At 41.1% G+C, this 26,513-nt stretch overlaps 1 protein-coding gene across 1 annotated transcript in view; it reads left to right on the forward strand.

Annotated features, from left to right (window-relative positions):
* Positions 1 to 26,155, forward strand: part of tmem170b (transmembrane protein 170B) — a 43,087-nt gene extending 16,932 nt beyond the window's left edge. Inside the window, exon 3 of the mRNA XM_068001729.1 lies at positions 16,537 to 26,155. Coding sequence (XP_067857830.1) covers positions 16,537 to 16,667 — 131 coding nt within the window. The 3' untranslated portion in view covers positions 16,668 to 26,155. The remainder of the gene's footprint in view (positions 1 to 16,536) is intronic.
* Positions 26,156 to 26,513: the final 358 nt, after the last annotated feature.

Here is a 26,513-nt window from a genome sequence, read left to right on the forward strand (position 1 = left end):
GGAGGGCTTCTTGCAACCTGGACCCTCTCTAAGAGGGAATATTGCCAGTTATAAGAATTATTGATCAGCTGTTTGTTTGAACAGCGAGTGATGATGGTGGGACAGATGAAGGGAGGAAGGAATAGTTGGGATAGGTTACTTTCCTCATGCTGCACAGTAACTCAACGTGAAACTACAGGATGATTGAAACATTTGATATATTGGCTATGCTGTTTGGAACGCACACTTTGCGGACACCTGAGGTACATACCAGCGCACCTGGGCAGTCGCCTATAACGTGGAAATCCATATTCCCAAGAATGTGTATGTAGCTTACCTTGCCCAGACTAGCAAACCTATGTGTCATGTGATTTGAGGATTGATGCACCACCATAGCAACAGTATTGTAATTATCCCTTTCTAAACCTTCTGGCCCACAAAGGTCAGACAGGACAAACCAGCAGATATAAAATACAAGCACAAATTGGGTTTCCCAGGCATCAACGGCCAGACTGCCATGGCTCCAGGATGGGGGGAGACACAGGTGGTCCGAGGGCTACAAGTTGGCCACTCTCACTTTAAGCATTCGTGGCACACTATATAGTCTTTTCACTTATCTACTGCTTTCTACGTGCAGTTGCCATATGTTTCCAGTTTGGGTTGCACAGAGGTACTTCCGAACTCAAAATTGAGTGCATTAAAATGTTGACACCATACTGTTCTGGTCAGGAGTTCAAACAGTGTCGAGCAATGGGGAGTAATTGTCATGCCTGTTTATTTTTAACTTTTTAATGCATTTTACTGAATAAAGTGATTGTTTTAACAGTAAATTGGGTTTGCATCTTCCAATTTAACAGAAAAAAAACGCCACTCTTCTGATAGCTCGGTTGCTTACGACAATGCTTAGCTGAACCATGCAGATTATGATGACCACTAGTTTGATTCCTGGTCTGTGTTAAGTTAGTTGATTTGAGCCGGAGTGGTGGTTGGGGTGCTACTATTGTCTTAGAGCCTCTGGATTGGAGAACATAAAAAATTATCAGTGCTAAATAGTATTGTGTTGCACATAATCTTTAATGCTACATTAGTTTGAGGTTGTAGAGGCCATTAGCAGTCATGTCAACCATGTCTCTCTGTTAACTGAGATAAATTAATGTGAGCTTGCATTATTTGCAGTGGAAGTGAGAATTGACTTCCATTAGATTTTTTTTAAATGAAAGTGTTCACTCTCACTTTTTTCAAAAGGTTTTTCATTATCCATTAAGTGAATAATTATCTTTATATGACATTTAAAGTGTGCTCAAATTTCACAGCAACCAATCAAAAAGCACTCGTCTTACTAACTTGAGTTCCATTCATAAAAAAGAAAATCAACCCATTAAACTGCTTTAAAAAAAAATCAAGCTCCTTTCAGCAGCCATTCCTAAAAATAACATTTATAACACATGCCTTTTTTAAAAAAAAAATCACAAACTTGGCTCCAGTAACTTTCTCCCACAAAACATCAGGGGGGTAAAATTCAACTTGGGCACAAAATGGGTGGAGGGTATAATGGGCGGTCGATCTGTTACCGCCTGTTTTGTACCCCACAAGTTGAATTTCACCCCCAGATCTCTGAACATTCTAGATCGTGGGTATCTACCTCCTCCCTCTACCCTACACTCCCTGCGAGCAATATATCTGGCCAATTTGTTTGACGGGTTGCTGTAACAGTTATGATATAAAGTACTGAAAAAAAATGTGTTTAGATTGTGCTCCAGCTTCACATCTGCCATAGTGTCACATAAAGACCATGGTGTCAGCCTTGACTCAGTGGTAGCATTCTTGACTCTAAGTCAGAAGGTCGTGCGTTCAAGACCCATTGCAAAGACCTAAGCAGCTAATCCAGGCCGACACTTCACTGCAGTACTGCGGGAGTGCTGCACTGCCTGAGGTGCCGTCTTTCAGATGAGACTTTAAACAAAGCCGCCTCTGCCCCACAGGTGGATATAAAAGATCCCATGGCGCTACTCAAAGAGCAGGGGAGTTCTCTTGGTATCCTGTCCAATATTTATCCCTCAACTAACATCACTAAAACAGTCTGATCATTTATCTCATTGTTGTTTGTTGGACCCTGTTGGGGCCCAAATTGACTACCATGTTAGCCTGTTACTACAGTGACTACACTTTAAAAGTACTTAATTGGCTGTGAAACACTTTGGGCTGTCCTAAAGGACATGAAAGGTGCTATGTTTCTTTTTCTTTCTTTCTTTCATCTATACATATTTATTTCAACCAAAAGTTACGTGTTTAAAAAAAAATGTTTTAAGCAGTAATGAATTGAGTAAAAGTGGAAGTAATAAGCTAAAAAGAATTGATTGCAATGTCAGAATTCTTCTCCTCAGGCACCCCTCTACAAATCATGTAGACCAGTGATTTTGAAGTTAGGATGCTTTGACACCAATACTGGTGATCTTTGGTCATTTTCAAGTCACTTTTGGCCTTTGGTTTTTACACATTGATCAGGTCAGCCATCACATCAGCCATTGAAGTTAACTTCACAAGGAAAGCAACTGCAGTTATGCAGAGCAATTTTGAAAATCTGGCTCTGGTTTTGATTTGGTATTAATATTTTCATAGTGTTTTATCGCCAGTGACGACTTAAAATTCATTGAGGATAGCCCTATTAGCACAGTAACTTTGATCAGATATCTTACCTACTGCCTTATCATTATAGCTAGGGATTAAAGAGGTGAATTTACAAAACTGGCCTGTATTGAGATTTTCAATGGTAGGTCACATCTTGATGTAATTAAAATGGTTATTGTTCAGGGAAAGCTTTTAGCTTTCTTAACAAGTCTTGAGGGAATGGCCATTGTCGTCTCACTTAGAATTAACTCTCATTCTAAAATCCTTTTTTGTTGGCAGAATTACAAAATAAGTGAGGATTGTTTTTAATGAGCATTTTTAAAATTTCCTCAAATTGCTACACTTATGTACAGTTAAGGTTATTTCACGGATTTTTATTGTATGAAGTCAAATTTTCTCACTAAATTCTATAGAATCCTATATAATGAGGGTAGGTCCTTACTGCACAAACCTGTAGTACATGACACACAATATACATTTGGTCTCCTATTCTCCTTTATTAATCTTATCAAATGAATCAGTTATTCATCAGAGCTGGCCCACGTTTTGCCTTCCAATTATTCCTTAATTTCCAAGATCCAATCACTATGTACAGATGTGTTTTAAGGTTGTAAAGCAGTCCCGCTGTTAAATGTAGAAGGAAAGAACTTGCATCTATATATAGAGCTTTTCATGATCACAGGACGTCCCAATGTACTACACAGCCATTGAAGTATTTTGAAGGGTAGTCACTGGTGTAATGCAAGGAAACATGGCAGCCAATCTGCACACAGCAAGGTCTCATGAACAGCAATGAGATAAACAACCAGATAATCTGTTCTTGGTATTGTTGGTTGAGAGATAAATGTTGGCCAGATATCGAAAGAACTTCTCTACTCTTTGATTAGTGGCTGTGGGATCATTTACATCCACCTGAGAGGGCAGACGGGACTTCGTTTTAACATCTCATCCAAAAGACTGCACCTCTGCCAGTGTGGCACTCCTGGACTGCACTCCAGTGTCTGCCTAAATTATGTGCTAAAGTCTTTGGATTGGGGCTTAAACCCACAACCTTCTGACTCGAAGGTGAGAGTGCTACTACCGCTGAGCCACAGCTGACGTGTAGAGCAATATTTGAAAAATAACTTTAAATTAAAATATAGTGCAAGATACTTTTTGTTCTCAACGGTACATCCTGGTTAAACCTATACCATTATTGGTTGTATAGAAGTGTATAGTGACTTTTTGTAGTTTGGTATTAAAGAAACTGTTGTTTTCATTTAATTTTGGATTGCCACGACCAACTGTTACAAATACAAATGTTTGGCCACTTTCTTAGATGCCGCCATGGTGTTTTTATTGCAATGTATTTGACTGCTCCAAATGGATTTATGAGGATGCATCAACCTGCCCTAAAACTGGATCTATACCTTCAATATGCAATAATGTATTTCAGAGGTTTGTTTCAAGTTGCCTTGGAGAGGGTAGCTCGAGATTCCAGTCTCAGAATATGTTTTAAATACCGTACATATTTTCCCTGTGATTTAGATTTTAAATGCTAATGTCCTATAGGAAGCCAAGTAAATGATTTTCTCCATTTTGATCGGATACAGTAGATGGCAGCAATATTTGATTAATTGTGCCCCAGTGAAGGTGTGTTGATGTGGAAAATGTGTTACTATATTATGGTCTGCAACTCCACTTAATGTATAACGCTAATTGCGAATCAAATCTTGTAAAGTTGTACAGCACTTAACCAGATGCAGTGTTGGCACAGTTTGCATGCTGATACAAGGAGACACTGCTCTCATTCTGTCTGCCTGCACTACTGTTAGAAGGGAGCACTTTGCACACTATAAGCATTGTGACCTAATGCAGCATGGTTTTCCAAACTGCTTCAGAGGTGGTGTGATTTGTTAAATCCTGGAAACCAGGCAACAGGGTCATGCAATTTTTTATTTAAAGGTGACAGTCAGTAAGTTTTAACCCGAAGGTGCTAGTAGTTTGGACTTTTTTTTAATATATAAATATTGCTGAACAACTTTGGAAGATTAACTGCAATACGGCCAATTCAAAGAGGTGCAGCTGTTCAGCAATTCTATGCAACTGATGGGTTTCCCTATATTAAAAGGGTGACACTCACAGGAAGTACTGAACACAAGACCACACAGCTCACTTGCAAGTTCTGCACATGAATATAGATTTTTAGATACAAACAGCACAAGTGTGGCTTTCTTTCTGCTTCCTATGATCTTCTAACAACAGGGCATTATTTTCAGAAGAAAATGCTGCAGAAGATTTTCCACCTTTTTGAATGTAGAATATGATGTGGATAATGATTTGTTGAGGCTGGGAGTGCATTTACTTAATGTTCATAGTTCATGATTTGTAAATTAGTTTATTGAAATTTTATTTGAGGAAAGTGGGGAAGGGGGAACTGCATGCAAAAGACGGTAGCCATGTATCACTCTGCAGAACAAATATTAATACCACATGAATTGGTAGCACTGGAATTCCATAGTTTCTGTCTGAGATCTATGTTCATTCACCAGTCAAAGTTGGTGGTATCTATTGCCACCACTATGGTGGAAATAACATAACCTGCTATTGCCACCGACAGGACGTGGGAGGGCAATACTCACGCAACCCTTTGTCTGGAATGTGTAATTTGATCGAGTCATTGTCAGGCAGGCTACAGAGTTCAGACAAGACACAATGCTAACGCTACCGAGTTCGGAGAACACACAGCGCTAACACTGCTGATTTCAGAGAACAGACAGCACTGACACTACCGGGTTCACAGAAAATACAGCGCTGCCACTACAGAGTTTAGATAGGAAGGTGTAAGGCCATGGAGGCATTTGCCCCCACTACTTCTGTTCTCCCCCCTCCCCCATTTTTTTCCCCCTTCCTTTTTCTGCTTCTCCCCTTCCGCCCAGCTTCTCCCCTTCCTCCGGGCTTTGCTCTCCTCTCCCCTTATGGCTATCTGCATCGGTTGCATTTTTGGTGCTCTGCTCCGGTCTGCGCTTTTAGTGAGTGGCAGTGAGAGCAGTTGGTGATCTACAATGCGCATGGGCGATAAGATCATTGTCCCACACGCAAGTCATCGAAACAGGAAGCACTCAGCCGCTGGTGCTGGTCATAGCAGCCAAAGTTTGTGACATGCATAACTAACAGACTCCAGGCTGTTACTCTGATGTTTTGCAAGGTGCTGCATAGTCATTGTGTTCACGGCTTCTAAAACCATTTCCTGATGTGAACTTCAATTCACCCTTGCAGCTTTGGTTATCCACTACACACACAGCCTCAAAATGCTTTTGCCAGCACCCTTCTGGACAGCCAATCAGTCATGATGTGGAATGGCACTGGAATTATATTCTGCTGCATGCAATTCAGTGTGTTGTATCATGCATAAAATCTAGGAGACGAGAACTGTTCATGCAGCTGCAGTTAGATCACTAATCAAGAGAAATGTTGCAATCACCAGTTACGTCCGAGATACCATTGCACTTGCATTTACCAAGAACTTACATTTATATAATGTCTTTAACATAGAAAAATACCCCAAGGCACTTCACAAAGATGTCGTCATCATCATTAGTCATTCTTCCTGTACCGTTGAACGTACACAGTAACCAATTGTCACCATCTAATTCTGTCTTGGACTTTTGTCTCCAACTTCCCACAGTTGTAAGTGCACTTCAGCTACATTTGTTGTTGTTGTTACATGGAGTTCCCAGTGTTTAACTGGAGGAAATTGTGGCTTTACCAAGAGTACCCATAGATTATAGGAAATTAATGTTTGGTTTTTAATAAAAGAAGCACCGATTTTATAATTTGTCCATCTTGGCTAGAAATAGGACAATGTTAATAAAGTTTAATTATCCTAATGTTTTGTCCTTTACTTCTCAGCCACGTTAATATTGTGTTGTCAGCATATTTCTGTATGCACGTTAACAATCTTAGGGCCTTGCCTTAGATATTCTCTTGGGTATAGTGTTGCTAGTCATTCCTTCTAGCAGTCTGTGTGCTACATTTATCAGTGTGCCTGTAATGCCCAATATCAAACTATATGTTAGCATTACCCAGGGGTGTAACAATAGTATTTCCTTGTGATCTGAACTGGATCTCTGTATCTTTTGCACATGTGCTTCAATCTTTCAATGGTAGACTAAGCAAATACTTGGTGAGACGAGGTTAAGTACAAATTATTAAGCAGCTTTATTTCACAGCAAGCAAACAAAATAATTTCTAACTACTCCCCTGCATTCTAATCTTGTAACCCTTGCTAGCCCTGACTGCCTTTGCAGCATTAATTTTCTTTTTTTTAAAAGTATGACTGCCTGTGCTTCTGTTTCAATTTTCCATTCTTTACAGCCAAAAGGGACCAGTGACTTCCCAGTAGAATGGGTGTGAGATATTTATCAATTGCCAAAACAGGGTAAAGTCTCTGGGGAAGTAACATCAAAGCCAGCTCATTGATCATCTATTGTCTCCAGAGTCTATTTTGAGTGAATATACATTGCTTTAAAAACCCACAATTTTAAAAGTAATTCTTTTTCCCAAAATCCTTTTTATGGGGGGGAAAAAGGTCAAAAAATCCTGAAATGTGACTGCATTATCTATACTTCTGACTGTGAAAATGATGGTCCCTGATATTTCCAATTAACACCACACACACACACACACACACACACACACACACGCCATAGTTCTATTTGGAACTCTTCATTTGCATGTCCGGCCGCCTGTCCATTACCAAGCTTTTGAACCCCATATTCTTGGATTCAAAACTTTGAAGAATACTTTGCTATGTTGGTTGTAATGTGGTGTGAGAATTTGATGCGTAGTTTCTGTTGGTGTATTTAACCCAAGCATACAAATAGAAAGCTGACCACAACTGAAATTCTGTTTTACAGCTTCACACGTACGCTAATATGTTCACAGGTTCATAAGATGGATACATAAATAGGCCATTTGGCCTATTTTAGCTCATCTATTCAGAAAGAACCAACAGTGCCCCATCATAGCATCCAACTCTTTCTCTTAAACGATTCCAGAGATTTTGCCTTCGCTATGCTACTGTATGTCCATGCCTTGTGTTAATTATTCTGTGACGAGGAACTCCCCTACTTTGATCTTGCAATTGCCTTTTACTCTGACCCTAAGTTCTCTTGTCCTATTATCATTGTTTAGTCTGAAGTAGTATTCCAGATGTACCTCATAGGAATACAGGCACAGGAGTAGGCCATTCAGCCCCTCGAGCCTTTTCTGCCATTCAGTTGAATCATGGCTGATCTGTACCTCAACCCCATTTACCAGCCTTTGCATTTTTATCCTTTGACACCCTTACCTAACAAGGAAACTATCAATCTCTGTCTTGAAAGCTTCAATTGATCCAGCATCAGCAGCCTTTTGCGGGGGAGAGTTGCAGATTTCTGCTACCCTTTGTCGGTGAAGATGAGCTTCCTGATTTCACTCCTGAATGCCTTGGCTCTAATTTTAAGATTATGCCCCGTTGTTCTGAATTCCCCACCAGAGGAAACAGTTTCTCTTTTTATCTACCCCATCTAATCCTTTAATCATTTTAATCACCTTGATTAGATCAGCCTGCCATCTTCTATACACAAGGGAATACTACAACAACAACAGCAACTATTGCATTTATATAGTGCCTTTTAATATAGTAAAATGTCCCAATGTGCTTCATAGGAGCATAATCAGACAAAAATTGACACCGAGCCAAAGAAGGGGACATTAGGACAGGTGACCACAAACTTGGTTGAAGAGGTAGGTTTAAAGGAGCAGAAAGAGGTGCAGAGGCGGAGAGGTTTAGGGAGAGAATTCCAGATCTTGGGGCCGAGACAGCTGAAGGCACGGTCGCCAGTAGTTGGACGAAGGAAGTGGGGGATGCAGAAGAGGCCAGAATTGGAGGAGCGCGGAGATCTCTTTGGGTTGTAGGGCTGGAGGAGGTTACAGAAACAGGGAGGGACGAGGTCATGGATGGATTTGAAAACAGGATGAGAATTTTAAAATTGAGTTCCCGGACCGGGAGTCAATGGGTCAGCGAGCGCAGGGGTGATGGGTGAACGGGACCACGTGTGAGTTTGGACATGGGCAGCAAAGTTTTAGATGAGCTCAAATTTATGGAGGGTGAAAGATGGGAGGCTGACCAGGAGAGCCTGGGGGTAATAGAAGCATGGATGAGGGTTTCAGCAGCAGATGAGCTGAGGCAGGGGTGGAGACGGGCTATGTTATGGAGGTGGAAGTAGGCTGTCTTAGTGATGGTGCAGATATGAGATTGGATGCTCAGCTCAGGATCAGATAGGACACCAAGATTGTGAACGGCTTGGTTCAGCCTCGTAGTGGCCAGGGAGAGGAATAGAGTCGGTGGCCAGAGAACGGAGTTTGTGGCAGGGGCCGAAGACAATGGCTTCGGTCTTCCCAGTATTTAATTGGTGGAAAATTCTGCTCATCCAGTACTGGATGTTGGACAAGCAGTTTGACAATACAGAGGCAGTGGGGGGGCCGAGAGAGGTGGTGGTGAGGTAGAGCTGGGTGTCGTCAGCGAACGTGTGAAACTGATGTCGTTTGTTTGGATGATGTCGCCGAGGGGTAGCATGTAGGTGAGAAGTAAGAGGGGGCTAAGGATCGATCCTTGGGGGATTTCAGAGGTAATGGTGTGGGAGTGGGAAGAGAAGCCATTTCAGGAGATTCTCTGGCTTCAACTGGATAGATAAGAATGGAACCAGCTGAGGGCAGTCCCAACCAACTGGAGGAGAGGCGTTCGAGGAGGATGTTGTGGTCAACAGTGTCAAAGGCTGCAGACAAGTAGAGAAGTATGAGGTGGGATAGTTTACCATCGTCACAGTCACACACAATGCCATTTGTGACTTTCAGTACCATGGCAGGGGCGGAAACCTGATTTGGAGGAGTTCAAACATGGAGTTGTGGCAAAGATGGGCATGGATTTGGCAAACGACAACACGTTCAAGGACTTGAGCCTTATGCAGCCTGTCTCATAATTTAAACCCTTTAAGTGCTGGTGGTATTCTGGTGAATCTGCGCCGCACCCCCTCCAAGGCCTTTTTATCCTTCCTGAGGTGCGCTGCCCAAAACTGAACGCAGTACTCCGGATGGGGTCGACCATGGCTCTATACAACTGAAACATAACTTCCTCCCTTTGTATTCCAGCCCACCACCCCCCCCCCCCCCCCCCACAACTGCCAGATAAAGGCCAACATTCCATTAGCCTTTTTGATTGCTTTTTATACATATCCAGTGATTTATGTACATGGAAACCCAAATCTCTTTGTTCCTCCACAGTTCCTAGTTTCTCACCATTTAGACGAATATTCCAATTTGCTTTTCTTGGATCCAAAGTGGATGACCACATACTTCCCCATTTTGAGCTCCACAGTTGCTACAGTTTTACCCACTCACTTAATCTGATAATGTCCCTTTGTAACTTCCTCCTCCCATCTGCACTACTTACTGCCCCTCCGAACTTAGTGTCCTCTGCAAACTTCGATATCCAACTCTATTCGTTCATCCCAAGTCATTGATAAATATGGTTAAAAGCTGAGGCCCCAGGACATACTGGATGGTAGCGGAGTGGTTTGGATGTCACCGGAGGCATTGGCGTGTCCGATGCTCTGGCGCTGCAGCCAATGCCATCCAGGCATTGATGGTCATGCTCGGCCCTTGACTCCATTAGGTGTATCGAGGAGGCTTAAGGATGTGGAGAGTTCCCGCCTGATCTTGCACCTGTTCGGGTGAAATTTCTCATCAGCGCGAAGCCCGGTAACCTCCCTCGGGACCCTGCGCCTCAAAACTTGAACCGTCCCACGGAAATTCCTTCCGTGCTATTCCACACTGCGCAGAGGGGTTTTCTGTATGGGCTGCTCCTGCACACTCTCCACCAACTCGCTCTTGTCTCCCATCTGGATGTGTCATCTTGCCGTCTGGTGGAGGCAGGTGGTGGGGGGGGCAATGGAAGGCTCTCCTGGCAGGAGTCCTTCCCTGCACCATTGGAGAGTGTTGCACGGTGCAGTGGTGAGCAACAGAATTTATAAGCACCTTCACGGACTCCAAGCCGCATGTGATTTTTGGGGCCTGGAGGGGTCCATGGCTCATGGTATATATTCAGTGTGAGAGGTTGCAGGCCCTGTATAGTTACCTGAAGGGGTTGCTCCTCAACATTTTGTTACACTTCAGCCCAACGCTCCTAATCTTTGGCCGCCCGGTGCGGAGAGGGGTGCGTAAGTCGGAGGATCTTCTCGTGGACCTGCTCTTGGGTCTGGCTAAAACAGCAATTTGTAGGTTTGGGATGGGCGGGGCCTGGAGAAGGGGGGGGTGGTTCGCTCTGGCTGCCTTCCTCTCTCCCGCGGTGTTGTCCGTGCCCGGCTGGCCCTGGAGAGGGTGCATGCAGTGTCCACCAGTACGCATGAGGCCTTCCGTGACCGGTGGGCACTGCAGGGTACAGAGTGTCTTATAGACACTGATAACATTTTGATTTAGTTGGGACTTTGTTGCTTATTTTGGCTGCTTTTAGTTTGATTGGATCATATGTTTCTTATATTAGTGGTGCCCTAAAAGGGGCATTTGTGTTGATTCTTGTTTGGTGACCCTGGAGCAACCATTATTGGTCCATCAAAAATGGCCCAGTACAGATCCCTGGGGAATACCACTTGTTGCATCCCACCAATCGGAGTACCTACCCTTTATCCCTACTCTCTCTCTCCTACCCCCCCCCCCCCCAACCAATTCCCTACCCATGTCGCAAGGTTGCCTCCAATTCCGTGCATTCATTTTTGCCAATTTATAACATTTACTCTCCCATATACGTGTATAAGGTCTCCTCTCAGCCACCTCTTTTCAATGCTGAAAGCCACAAGTTTTTTCAGTCTTCCTCATAATTCAATCCTCTGACTCTAGGGATCAATCTTGTGGCTCTTCTCTGAACTTGCTCTGGAGCTTGACCGTCTACGTTGGATCTTGGTGATCAGAACTGGATGCAGTTGTGGTCTGATTAGAGCACAGTACAGTTTGAGCACAATTTGTACTCTACAATTTTGGCCATATAGCATTCTGTTTGCTTTGTTGATCGCAGCTTTGCAGCGATTGGATGTATTGAGCATTGAGTGCACTAAAACCCCCGAGATCCCTGAGCTGTTTCTGTAGCTTTTCAACACACTAGGTAGCGTATGATTTTTTTTTTTTCCCTTCTTCTTCCTCCTACGTGCAGTACTTTTATACTTGTCCCTATTAAATTTTAGCTACCGTTGCCCACTTTGTCTATCTTTTTAGTTCCCTAGCATGCCTCTTAAGATTCATTACCCCATCTAATTTGGTATCATCTGAAAATATTATCCGTTAACATTCAGTTTCTGATTCCAAGTGATTGATCTAAATTATAAACTGTAGTGCCTTAGAGGGGGTGCAACGAAAGTTCATTAAATTGATTCCTGGAATGAGCGGGTTGTCCTATGAGGAGAGATTGAGTAGAATGGGCCTATATTCTCTGGAGTTTAGAAGAATGAGAGGTGATCTCATTGAAAAGTATAAAATTCTGAGAGGGCTTCACAGGGTAGATGCTGAGAGACTGTTTCCCCTGGCTGGAAACTCTAGAATTAGGGGTCATAGTATCAAGATAAGGGGTCAGCCATTTAGCCGAGTTGAGGAAAAATTTCTTCACTCAGAGGGCTGTGAATCTTTGGAATTTTCTACCCCAGAGGGCTGTGGAGGCTCAGTCATTGAGTATATTCAAGACTGAGATCGATAGATTTTTGGACTCTAGGGGAATCAAGGGATATGGAGATAGGGCGGGAAAGTGGAGTTGAGGTAGTAAGTCAGCCATGATCTTATTGCATTGCAGAGCAGTCTCGCAGGTCTGTTTGGCCTACTCCTGCTCCTATTTCTTATGTTCTTATGTAGTGGTCTCAATCATTGATCTCTGGACACCCCACACAGCATAGCGCGCTCTCTCCATCCTGATATAACTCCTCTGATTTCTTGTCCATTCCCAGATTTTACTCTGAATTCCTGCCACTTAAAACTTAACTAGTAGCTGTTCATGCAGAACTTTCCCAAATGTGTTTTGGAAATGGAGCTATGCCACATTATAGGGCTTTCTGCAATTCTCTTGGGATGTGACTTCCTCAAAAAAAAAGCCTGAGGTTGTTTGGGTGAGGTTTTCCCCTACAGAATACATTTGGCTCACGTTTACTAAATGGTTATCCTCGGCTTGATTCCATTATTTTACCCAGTATTGAGTAAGACGTAGTCTGTGTCGCGTCACCGTTTTAGGAGTGGGTGCCATGTCGGCCTACTTCCAATTTTCTGGACCTTTTTATAGTATTCATTGGCTCCCTTCTAATGATGAGCAAAACCTCGCATTTCACCCTGTCCCTCTTACTACTCAGGGATAAATACTGGTGAATTATTTGTTTGTGACCTTCTGGCCTGTCTAGGACTTCATCTTATTTTATGCAACAGTTGTTATTTTCTACTTGGTTTATCACTATTTTCGGGAGTTAATGCTCATGACTTCCCTTGTTACTTTTGGTGAAAGTAATCATATATAATATATGAATTATCTTGTGCTCAGTCTCCGTTTCAGCCCAGTTAACATCTGTTGAGGTTTTTACATAAACTTTGACTGCCCTTTGACAGTATCCATACTAGAACAGTTAGATCACCTCTGGCATTGCTCATGCTGAGTTTGATGAGTTGTTTTATAATGGAGGGGGTGGCAAAATGTCACAGGAAATAAGTGTGACAAAAGTGCACTAATATGCAAGACCTTTAATGTATTACGAGTAGACCACCTGTGGCATTGCTCAGGGCAAGTATAAAGAATACTAGGGGCGATTTTAACTCCCTCCTCCTGACGGAAAACTGGGCTGGAGCAAAGTTAAAATTGATTTGATTGACTCAATGGCCTGTTCCTGCTCCACTGCCATTTTAACTCTGGCCTTCTGCTGGGCAGCCCAGGCGCCTACCTGAATCAGGTAGGAGCCTCGTTAATCAATGCAAATTGGGGTCCAATGATGCACATGAGCAACCTGATGTAATTTAGAGTGCTCACTTGGTAGCTTGTGCTCCTCCCTGGCTCCACAAGGATAATATGGGCCTACCTTTCCCCGCAGTTGTGTTGGCCTCCGGGCTGTCCGATATTGGGCCAGCCTAGCGCCATAGAGCTGCAGCAGGATGGAAATCGTGTGTTTTCTGTAATAGGCAGGGCATACACACTGTCAAGTTACAGTACGACCCATGCAATGAAGACGAAAATATCCCCCTTACCTCCCCTCTTGTCTGTCTAGAATTACCGAATATAGCACAAACTAGAAGCAAAGTGCTCTGCACTTTCTCAACTGCAGCAGAGCTCATGTGTGAAATTTTCTGTGCAGACATGAGGCTATTAGTGGTTTAGAAAATGGTCTTTTTACGTCCGAGATCTTGTAGGACCATTAGCCTCCGATGTATAGTCAAGACGACTAAACAAAATGAGTTTGGGGCAGTCTCAATCCAGTTTCAAATGGACCTCTGCACTTTCTCAACTGCAGCAGAGCTCGTGTGAAATTTTCTTCGCAGACAACTCGGAAGAGTTTCTGTGAGAGCACCAGTCAGTGCTGAATTATAGGCAATGCTCCAAGTTTTCAGGGGATTTTTGGGTGTTTATTTTTACCATTTTTATTTGTACCCAATTTAGTTTACCTTGGTTAGATTTTCACTGAGCCTCTGAGGCTTAGCGATACTTATGAATAAGCCTTTTATATTGAAATAATGGTTCCCAAGTTTCCGCACACCTGGTGCTGCTGCCTCTTGCTTGGCTGACAGAACCTGGCTCTGCTACTTCAACATTACCCTCAGATGAACAGCACCAAATTTTTCTGTTGGTTAAACCTTAAAACCAGAAAGCCATGATAATGGTTGTTATGTTGGAGGTCCATTTGAAACTGGATAGAGACTGCCCCAAACTCATTTTGGTTAGTCGTCTTGACTATACATCTGAGGCTAATCGTCCTACAAGATCTCTGATGTAAAAAGACCATTTTCTAAACCACTAATAGCCTCGTGTCAAATTTAGGGTTTCCCAATTGCTTATGATCATTATGACCATTTAATACAACAAAAAGAGTACCAGTAAGTAACCTTTGCTTTTTTTTTTGATTAACTTTTTTTTTGCCTGCTGCTTTTGATCAAGGCCACTTATTTGCAGTTTTCACAGAAAAATGGATGGAATTGCAGAATAAATGTTTTTAAACATTGGTAAAACTCCCAAATCTCTCAATAGCAGAATTTGACTTGCCATAGACTCTACTTACAATTTTTGAATAATGAAGATAGGAACAGGAGTAGGCTATTTGGACCCTTGAGACTGTTCCACCAATTAGATCATGGCTGATCTGTATCTTAATTCCATCTCTCCGCCTTGGTTCCGTAACCTTTAATACCCTTGCCTAACAAAAATCTATCTCAGTTTTGAAATTTTCAATTGACTTAGCTGCAACAGTTCTTATGGGGAGAGATTTCCAGATTTCTACTACCCTTTATGAGAAGAAGTGCTTCCTGACATCACCTCTGAATGGCTTAGCTCTAATTTTAAGGTTATGTCCCCTTGTTCTGGATTCTCCAATCAGACCAGAGGAAATTCTCTCTATCCACCCTATCAAATCCTTTAATCTTCTTAAACACCTCAATTAGATCACCCCTTAATCGTAGCTATTCAAGGGAATACAAGCCTAGCCTATGCAACCTGTCCTTATAATTTAATCCTTTTAGCCCCAGTATCATCTTGGTGAATCTGTGCTGCATCCCCTCCAATGCTAATATATCCTTCCTGAGGTGTGGTGCCCAGAACTGAATGCAGTACTCTAGATGGGGTCTAACCAGAGCTCATGTATAGCTGTAACATGACTTCCACCCTTTTTGAATTCCAGCCCTCTTGAGTTAAAGGCCAACATTCCATTAGCCTTTTTAATTTTTTGTACCTGTCCACTAGCTTTTAGTGACTTCTGTACTTGGACCCCTAAATCTCTCTGCTCCTCCACAGTTCCAAGCTTCTCGCCATTTAGAAAATACTCTGATCTATCTTTCTTGGGTCCAAAGTGGATGACCTCACATTTCCCCACAATGAACTCCATCTGCCACAATTTTGCCCACTCACTTAATCTATCAATGTACCTTTACAACTTTCTGCTCCCATCTACACTATTTACTGTGCCACCTAACTTGGTGTCATCAGCAAACTTAAGATATATGGCTCTCTATTCCTTCATCCAAGTCATTTATAAATATAGTGAAAAGCTGTGGCCCAGAACACATCCCTGGGGGACACCACTAGTCACATCCTGCCAATTTTAGTACATACCCATTATTCATACCCTCTGTCTCCTATCTCCTAACCAATTCCCTAGCCAGGCCAATAGGTTGCCTCCAATTCCACGCGCTCTCATGAGGACAGGTGGGCAATTTTCAAAATTTTTGTTTTATCTGACACTGTTATTGCACCTTTTTACTATTTCAGGTTCCATGCATGAAATTCAATCTATTCCCTCTTCTTCCTTCAATGCTCAAAAAAGCCTTACAAAAAATTGTGTGTAAGGTAGGGGGGTCACTGTATGTGAAAATCAATGTTCGCGGACTTTGTCTACTGGAGCTTGGTGAATCGGTGGCATGGCTGGTAGTGAAATTGGACACTTCACTTGGTCAGCATGTTGCAACTCCTAACAAGTTCCAAACCTTGCAACTTTGCTTCCAGATCGTTTACATTGGATTTGGACATCGGAAAAAGTCCAAAAAATTTGGACCTGTTGGTTGCAAGTCTTGCCTGCTTTGCAGATGGATATATAATTTCCTTTGATGGAATATCTGTGCTAGTTGGCTTAACATAATGATTTAATACTTTACTGTGAAATAATGTTTCTTTCTCTTCCCCTTGTGTAGGTGCAGCAGTAGCTGGTGTATACAGGGTGGCAGGGAAGACTATGGCTCCACTTGAGGCATTGGTATTTGGTGCTGGACAGACAGTGCTCACAGTTGTCATCTCATTCTCGAGGATTCTAGCCACCCTATGAGGGCTGATTTCAACAAACTAAGCAAGTACTGTTGGAGCTCTTAATGTGGGGGGAAAAAATGAAAGTTTGATGAAAGCCAGCAGAATTGAATGCCAACTTGCAAGGCCAGGAAGATGTGTGAAAGATGCAAGGTTACAGGTGATCGCCAGGTCAGTAGGGGGGAAGAAAGCTATCTGCTGTTTGAATCTCTGCACTACAGCACCAGATGTGCGTTTGCCAAGAAGCAGAGCATGAAGATGAGTAATGAGTTGGTGAAGCCTCACAAGCAAAGCACTTTGTACAGTCACCAAACATGTTGACCATTAGTGGTGACTGACGCACTCAACTCAATGCCCTCTATTACAAACTGCAGGGAGAGTGTCAATATTACATGTGCCAAACTTGGAAGTTTTTAAACATTATTTTGCAAATGTGAACTGTGGTCTGTGGTATCCAGGTAAAAAGTGGAGTCTGGGGAGATGTTTACTGCTGTACATTTAAGATCATTGGACATGGCGTTTCCTGTTCCTCCTCTCCCACACACCTGAGGATATTGTGTGGATATTTGTGCATTATTGTGGGGATAGAAAAGCCCCACCAGGTGACTAGGTTTAAATGCTACCATTAGTGACTAGCTGCTTTACGGTTCTAATCTTTATAATGACCAGCCTTGCTTTTGTTCATTACTGCTGCTTCTAAGTACACCTGAAGCTCCCTGCTCACTCATCTGCACTATATTAATGTTCTTTTTGGAAAGGAGCTACTATACAGGTAAATGGATCACTTGACTGGGATTCTCACCATTACGTCACTTTCGCCAGTACAATTGTGAACAAACTAGCATTTAGCAGGGCGCATGCAAGCAGCAAAAAAAAAACACAAGAACCATTATTCACTCAGTTTATAATTCATAATGAAACTGGGAAAATATGGTTGAATATTTCTGAATGATTCTGTGAAACTGGAACATTTCTACTCCTTCCCCCACCCTTCGTCTTGGGGTTTTCCTTTCTATTCAAATGACTACAGTAGTTACAGGGCTGGCCTCCTAGGCAAGTCCAAGTGACTGTACAGTAGTTAAAGGGCTGACCTAAGCAGACCGCATTCAAATCGTTAGGCCTGCATGCTCCTCAAACTTATCCCAACTGTTGCAAAAATTTCTACTGGCTCTTGACCATTAGGTAGAAGTGGGAAACATTGACATTGTGCATCTTGGTGTACTGAAGCATGTCTGTTGCACACTGATCTAGAGTTTTATCAGGTACATGGCTATAGTAAAATGCACAGCTTGAACTGCCCTGATATTTCAGCTATGGTGGTGGTTTTAGAGCAGGGAATGCTTTTGTGTTTGAGGGTGCAAGAGAGAAGCAAATGGATGCATGAAACGATTGCATTTTTTGATTCATTTGTAACTCATTGAAACTGGGACTGTAACCAAAGGTTTGTAAACTTGTACATCCATGTGCAATTTTTGGTCAATGGGATGTTGCCCATTGATGTGCGGCTAATTCTCGTTTCTTCATTTTATGATTTGTTTAGTTGAAGGTAAATTCCTTCTTGTAAATAATTTTTTTAACTTTGGTTACAGTTCTAATTCTAGGTTGCTGGAGGTTGTAGTTCTAGAACTACAATCAGATCCAATTGGTTGGTCCCAGACTGCTTTTAATTTCATTGTGCTAACGTTTTTGCTGACATCATGACATCAGGCTTGGTTCATTTTAGTATTAAAAACAATGTTCATAGAATATGTCATGAATACACCATACAAATTTCAAACTGCCTCCAAAGAGGATCAATGCCGACTGCAATTTGGAGAAATGTGCTTGGTGGAAGCTTGTGTTTCAGGTTTAAAATTTATCTCTGACTTTTGATGACAACCTTCCTTTTTTAATAGTATTATAGTAGGATACAGCACAGAAGGAGGTCGTTTGGCCCATCGTGCCTGTACAAAATTTTTCTTAATTTTGTTTTGCATTCAGTGAGACATCAAGCATACCTGATGCACAAACTATTCTAGTGTGATACTGGTTTATTAGAAAGAGATCTTACTTTTTGTAGTCATCTTTATTCTAAGGAACATCCTCCACACACCATTCTGAGGGATAGTCTTATAATTAACAGTAACGTTATTAATACCAAAAATATTCTTTTAGTGTATAAACGGGCTGACTACAGTATTTAAAGTTATTTAGCCTAGTACATTTTGTAAGCATGCTCTCCTTTGGATCTAACCGGTAAGTAAACCTTTCCTTCCGCTGAATATAGAATTGCCAAACTGTTTACAAAATGTTAGTAGAGGCCCAGGGAGGCAAAATAACATCTAGAAGCTGGGCTGTACCTTTTGAATCTTCTTTTAAAGTGTGTTTCCTTTAATAATTGGTTTAGTAATCTGCACAAGTTTGGAAATGTAATTTTCAGGAGAGGGTAGGGGAAATACAAAAACTGTCATTGTGCCTGATTGCAAATGGGGCATAAATCCATCCATGATGGTAATTGGCCATAATTTTGTTCTGCACATCATACTTCAGAGAATTCCACCTAACTGTACATGTTCTATTGTCACTATTACTATGAGAAATAAATATTCTCAGCCTGCTAACAGGTGCAGATAGACTGTCAAGAATCTGCGGCCCTGAAATTCCATGGGGTTCTCCTGGTCTCCTGTTGTAACTCCTGTGTCTAGTTAAGACTAGAAAGCCCTCTTCAAACTGTATCTTGTCCCAATCCACTGCTATCAATGCAGTTTCATTCTGGATATTGATTGGTGCTGTAAATCTATCTACGTGGCAAATCTGGACTTTTATAGCTGTATAGGTATGAGTGACAATATTACTGCTGCAAACATAAACTAGAACTATATATTGGTAAGAATTTCCCATTTGTTAACATTGGTTTTGTTCTGGGGGTTTCATTCCTTCAGACATTTTGAATGAATAGTGAACACAACAAAAGAAAGTTAAAGGGGTTGCAAATACTGTACACTGAAAATACTGGACTATTTAGGATCTTGTTTAACATTCCTTTTCACCCTCACATGACACTAACTTCCTGCTATGCTGTGAATAACCCATTTGTGTCTGCTAATATCCCAGAGCTGAGTTTTACAGGTATTTCTCAATGCCTCAGTCTCTCCTTTAACACCTACTGTAAACTTCCTTGTGACTATTTTACCTCTATTATTGATCTCTCAGAACAAAGTCTAACCTATATTTTTATACTTCATTATAAATCAGTGTTGCTCACATTACTTCTTATCAAATGCCTGGATGCTTGATACAGATTTCCTGGCTCTCTGTTCTTTACTTGCTAGATGGCAGGATACAACTCTACTCCAGCAAGTTTATTTTGATTTTTGATATATTTGTAATGCAGAGCCTTTTTGGTTTTTGAATTTTAGTTTTGAACCTGCAATAAACCAGCTGCTTTGAGAATGGCCATGCTGTGGTTTTGAACCTTTTTTTAAAAGCTGAACTTGGTTTTAAAATATCAAGTCTTTGTGCGCAACATAAGTAAGAGCCTATTGAATACTCTTAAGGTGTGTTTCAAATTTTTTCAGTTATTCCATACAGACTTGGTGGGAAAAGGTTGCGTTCAAACTAGTTCAAAGCTGATGTGAGTATCCAAACTTAGAAAATTTCATTGAATGAATAGGGTGTCTACTTTTGTAAAGCATCACTAAAATGTGAACTAACATACACGCTGGGAGTTATAGAACAGCACCAACGGAATTTAGTGTTCTGAAACATTAGCCACCATTCGTGGTATGTGTTCAGTCAGATATGGGAAATATTTAAAGGAATGCTTGTGGACCCACATCACAATGCTTGGATATTATCCACTCGCAACCAAACCATCAGAGTGACCTTTGCCAAAGGATTGGTTCGGATTGGTTCAGTTTGTACAGATAGACATGGACTACAGTGCTCTATTGTGGGTGATCTTAATTAGTATCACTGGCATTAATTTCAAAGTAATGTGGATGGTGGGTTTTGATGGTGTTTATAAAATCACCCCCCCGTAGACTTTAACTCTTTTACAAAAGCTTGATTCCCTCCATTGTTCCATGGATGGGGTGATGCAAAGGAAGTGCCATTTTGTTCTTTTTTTTAATACTTTTAAATAATGTGGACCCCCAGTTTCAATGAGTGTTGTGATGATGAGCCTGTTGTGTCTGCTGCTGTAGACTGGGCAGTTTGGATAACCAGGTCACACTGTTGGTGACCAGGAATCCATAGCTATAGTTTCCTCAGGCCATCCTGAAAATGGCAGCCCTAGAGCTACCCTGTTGGCTCAGTTAGTAAAGGCACTGCACAGTGTAAATCTGAGCCAAATGGATCAGGAAGGGCCTAGGTTCAACTTTGTGTCTGAATTTCTGGTAGTGGAGAATTAATTGGGAAGGAAGAAAATTTTGTTTCATGTAAAATACTCAACTATATTTGTTGTAAAAGATGGGAGTTGCACAGAACAATTGGGTGGTTTGTAAAACTGCCCTTTCACTTACTGAAACATGATGGCCCAGAGCTCCATCTCGGTTTAAATGTCTTAAGTAATATAGGTTTGAGCAACTTTTGTTCTTACTGATTGATCCAAACGCTGCCTTCATATCATTGATCTGAACTTTGAGACCCTACAATTAGAAATGGAGTTTCACCCTCGATCTTTGGAAGTGTATTGGTGGTAATGTGGATACAGGTCTACATTTGACCTGTGCCATACCTGATCTTGGGAAGAGTATGCTACTATTGCTGGCTGTAAAAGGCCTAGATTTTCTGATTGTTTTACTGGCAGTAAGACATTCATTTTAAATGGGTTTACTGTCTGCGTTATATTTAGAAAATCTAGGCCAAAATGTTCATCCTTTGCTTTGGAGTCTTTAGGAAGAATTGTTGGTCAGAAACCTCTTATTTCAGTGTTCTAAACCCAGTATCTGACACCTTTGCCCCTTCAGCTGCAATGCTCTAATTTTTAATCAAGAAATTTGACATCAGTCTTGAGTTTTGTTTCCTAGCTTGGTTTAATGCAAGATATGCTGCATTATTTTTAAAATTTAAAATAACTGCAAGGACAGGAAATCAAAACCAGAAAATAGTGGAAATACACGGTAGGTCTGTCAGATTCTGTAAATAGTAAAGGCAGCTTAACATTACAGGAGCAAGACCCTTTATCAGAGATCAAAACTGGAAGATAAGACAGCCCCTAAGTAGGGCTGAAAGGACTATTTGGTTCTGATAAAGTGGTCTACAGCTGTCCTTTCTAAAAGCTGACAGACCTGCTGTGCACTTCCAGAATTTTCTGTTGATGTTGAATTATTCACCTCTTTCTATCCTTCTTTATAAAAGATTTTACTGGTTATAAATATAATTTTTCCTTAATTTTGGCTACTGCATTGACGCTCTTTTTAACTGTCTGTGAAAAGATAGTGAGACAAAATAATAAATAACAAGCACGTGGATTGGACGAGCACTGAACAGAACCCTTAAATCTTCAAAATAAAAATGTTGGAACTCTTTAAATTTGTCACTTTTTCCTGTTTATTAATGCTCTGTATATTGGCTCCCCCCCCTTCCTGGAAATTCCTTATTTTGTCATTTGTTCATATTTTAACCTTTTTTAATATATTGTAAAGATTAGGCAAAAAAAAATCACTTTTTTACATTTGTGAACTACCTGTATGTCTATCTGGTTTCACTTCAGCCAACACCATGAGTTTAAAAACGTTTTGGGCCAGAAATCTCTGAGTGGCGAACCAGCACTGCTCGCCGCTCATTAGATATAAAGTCGTCCACTAAGTTACCGCGTTCTTTTTGGCGGCAACTTCCTTGAAACCCGAGTTCAAAAAACATCAGCGATCTTTCCCAGGCTGTGGGAGTGGTGATAGGATCTCTAAGGCCCCTCGAGCAATCAGCTTGAAGCAAGCCACGCTGTGAGAAGTGCAGTTCACTCTCAAACCAGGCAAAATAACAACCAGGAAGTGCCAGACAAGGTTAGTAAATGTACAATAAAATGAGATAGAGGAAGCGAAATAAAGAGAGGGTAAGATTAAAAGGCTCAGATAAAAGAGACAGAAAAAGTTCAAAAAAATTCTTTAAAAATTTGTATTTTTTTTTATATATGTCCAAAAACTAGTAAAATCAGGAGTAAGGAGACTCCACATTTTAAAAAGTTAATCTTTAGTGCCGGAGAGGTTGTTTGGCAGTCATTAATACTTACATGCTGTTAAAACTTAGTTTGAACCTAAAAAAAACTCAGCATACCTGTTTTGTGGCAAGATTAGTTTGTTTCCAGTGGGGAAGTGCAGCAAGTTGGTGCTATTCCATTGATTGCAGCCACGAGGTCCCTTTAACACGGAGCTGACAGGTGAACCAGGAAGAGCAAGTTCTGGATTTCCGCATGTGCGGTCGCCAGAACTTGCTCTTTGAGTTCGCCATTAATAACGGTGAGCGCTGTTAGGCTCACCGTTATTTTAAATTTCCGGCACATTATATATTTAGGAAAACAGTTTACCCTGCATAAACTATAAAGCTCTGAGGGAATCCCAATGAGTTCATTCTGTGGAGGATTATAGAAATTTGTGAAATTCATGCAACTGCACATTATTTTTGTCCACTTGCATAGAATTTTTTCTCATCGTCTGCCAAACTTTATTACAAACTTTTGAAAAATCAAATTGCTGAAGTTTCCCAGGAAACTTTGTTCAAGAAACAAAAGTTTTAAACGCTGAGCTCCAGTGCTACCTGTAGATTGATGGGCTCATTAAATGCATAGAAAAAATCTCCGTCAACAGAAGGTAACCTGTTGTAATGCTTTTAAGAACTGTACAAAAATAAAAGGAGCTTATGGTTTCTACTGAAACTGAGGGCAACATTTTTTTTAAATCTAGAAAAAATGTATATTGTAATGAGCCACTTTTTTAAAATTGCAGTTTTATGTACCCCATCCAAGGCCAGTATATCTTTACTGAGTTTCGGTGCCCAAAACTGTATGCGGTACTCGAGATGGGGTCTGACCAAGGCTCTATACAACTGAAGCTTAACTTCCTCACTTTTGAATTCCAGCTCCCTTAAGATAAAGGCCCAACATTCCATTAGTCTTTTTGATTACTTTTTGTACTTGTCAACTAGCTTTTAATGATCTGTATATATGGACACCTCGATTCCTTTGCTCCTCTACAACTCCATGTTTCTCACCATTAAGAGAATATTCCAATTTGTCTTTCTGGGATCAAAAGTGGATAATCTCACACTTGCCCACATTGAACTCCATTTGCCACAGTTTTGCCCATTCACTTAGTCTGCCTATGTCCCTTTGTAGCTTCCTGCTCCCATCCATACAACAAACTCTGCCTCCTAACTTAGTGTCAACAGCAAACTTGGATATTCAACTCTCTATTCCTTCATCCGAGTCATTAATATATATGGTGAAAAGCTCTTGCCTCAGATGCTTCATTATTCTTCCATTATTATGCAGAAATGAGGTATGCCCATTTGGGAAGGCCATTCCAGCTGCTTATTCCTTCTGAATGCATTGTGGGGGGGGTCTGAAAAATGTTGGGTGCACTGAGATTGACAACACTTTGGTTAAATATGTAGCGCAGGTCTTGGTAAGAATTTTTTTTTAAAAGCGCAAGGTAAATCGCTATCAAACTGCAGAAATCTCAATTACATTGATATCAAGTGACTTTCATGCATTGCAGTCTTTCAGCATAAATCAGTTATGCACAAATTGCCTCGGAAGAAACAACGCAACTCTGCCCTGATGCCGTAGTTATGACGAAACCTTCCAGGAAATTCTGGACCGTTTTTCTTTAAAAGGGGCTCTCCAATTTCTCAGTGCCAAGAAGGTCCCAGGCTTGATACTGTTTTGCACTGTTGCTATTTTTTGGGAAATGGGGACAGCACAGGAGACTGCTTTGTGCTTGCAATTCTCTTGCGATGTCTTCCCTTAGATACTACTAGCCTGTTCAGCAATGGAAGTGGGTTATAACCAAACAGACAAAATGCTTGTCTGAAGGAGTCTGACTTGCAGGAATTCTTTCCTTGCTTTCCCCTGAGTTGACTGACCACAACCAGGCAGTGGGAAGCTGCAGTCGGCTTCATCCTGGCAAAGGTCAGCCAGTGTTCCAGCTTCTGGTAACTCCAGCTACTCACAAAGGAAGAATGGCCAATTGAGTGAATTTCCAGAGGGATGAAGGTGCATCCATTACCCCAGCACGAGGCACTCTGCAGGTTTGCACCAGTGTTCTAGTTCTGTTTTCCTGCAGTCTGAATATATTTCCCTAGCCGCACAGCACTTTGCTCAACAAAATGCAGCTGCTTTATCTAATCCTGTTTAAACATACTTTAAAACAATATGGGTTACTCATCTTGTAGAACTTAGTAACCTTCCACAACTGTAGCATTCCTGAGGCTCACGGTTTAACTTTTTCAAAGCGGTGCCTCCCATCTGAAAGTTTTCAGCTGCCACTTAAAATGGCAGAATCTCTCCCTGATATTTGCCCAGCTATTGGGAGCCAAACTATATTGTTAGTAACCAACAAGTGTTTTTATTACATAGTACTGATTTTTAAAAAGGCATTAAAAAAAGGTATAAAAATGTTGCAGGGAGCACATGACATCTACTATCTTATAGAATCAAATAAAATAGCAAGGATGTTTGCAACTGCATGGGGCTTCACAGTGCCAACTCCAAAAGCTCACATGTATTATTAATTGAACAATTTGAGGCCAGATTCCATGACGAAAACAAAAAGCTGGAGTTTAATAGACTTTGTAACCAGTTTCAAATATTCAGACATAGCTTTTATTCTGTACTGTTTACCGATAAATGTCAGTGAAAGGGAAGATCTCCCAAAGAAATCGTGTTTTCTAGTATTTGAACGTATTAAAAAGGTTTGGTTGCTCGTTACGGATGGAAGATGCATTGGTCTTATTGAAAGTAAATGAATTGAATGTTAGTGTTTCAGTCCATGTGTAAGTAATATTGTATGTGACTTGCTGTTTGTTTGCAACACTGAGGTCTGCTGTTACAGATTGCTGCAGTGGGGAAAATTCCATCACCCAACATGATTACTCAGAATGAATAGAAACATCCTCATTTTTGTATTTAAACAAAAATCATCCATCTTTGGTAGTTGACCTCTTCAAAATTAACTCTTGTAGCAACCTCTGAACGTCTCCGACCTAACGACAAGCTTGCTGTTTCTTCATGTTTGTTGAAGTAAATAAAATTGCAAAATGGGATAGTTCACTTATATTTTGCCAATGGAAGAATCTTGGCTTCAAGCACATGACTGTGTGTGTAGCACATTTTGTTCTGCCCTCCGATGATTTCAGGTGCATTGGACTCTAGAACTGGGTTTGGTTACACTTATTGTATGATAATTACCTAAAGCTGTAAATAATGTATATTACAGTTTTAATTTTTTTTTATAAGCAACCATTTTTATTTCCCTATTTACCTACAGCCCTGTATTGTATATAACTACTTGGAGAATAAAGTTTTGCAGTGAACTATTTTGGCTTGGCCTGCTTCCATTTTCAGTTGTAATATGAAGTTAATCAGAGTGAATGAAGTTAGTCATGATGGGTGCTATTTATTACTATGTACATTGCTGAAGTTTATCACTTAAGGATTAATAAACTCTGATCAGCCTACCAATGTGCTATGCAACAGAGAACAGTAGGGCACTTGTTTGCATTTATGATTTCCCTGAGTAACAAGTGTTGCATTTTGGACTTTCTATTCGAGCTTCTTTCCTCTTGCAAGTGTTTTGATCGTTTCTGTTGGCAGCCTTCATCTCCTACAAACTGCCTTCTGTTCTCTTGCGTTGCCATGGTTTAACAATTGACCTTGATTGTGGTTGTTTGC

The sequence above is a fragment of the Heptranchias perlo genome, chromosome 2, assembly GCF_035084215.1.
Source record: "Heptranchias perlo isolate sHepPer1 chromosome 2, sHepPer1.hap1, whole genome shotgun sequence".
In the NCBI taxonomy this organism is placed as follows: domain Eukaryota; kingdom Metazoa; phylum Chordata; class Chondrichthyes; order Hexanchiformes; family Hexanchidae; genus Heptranchias; species Heptranchias perlo.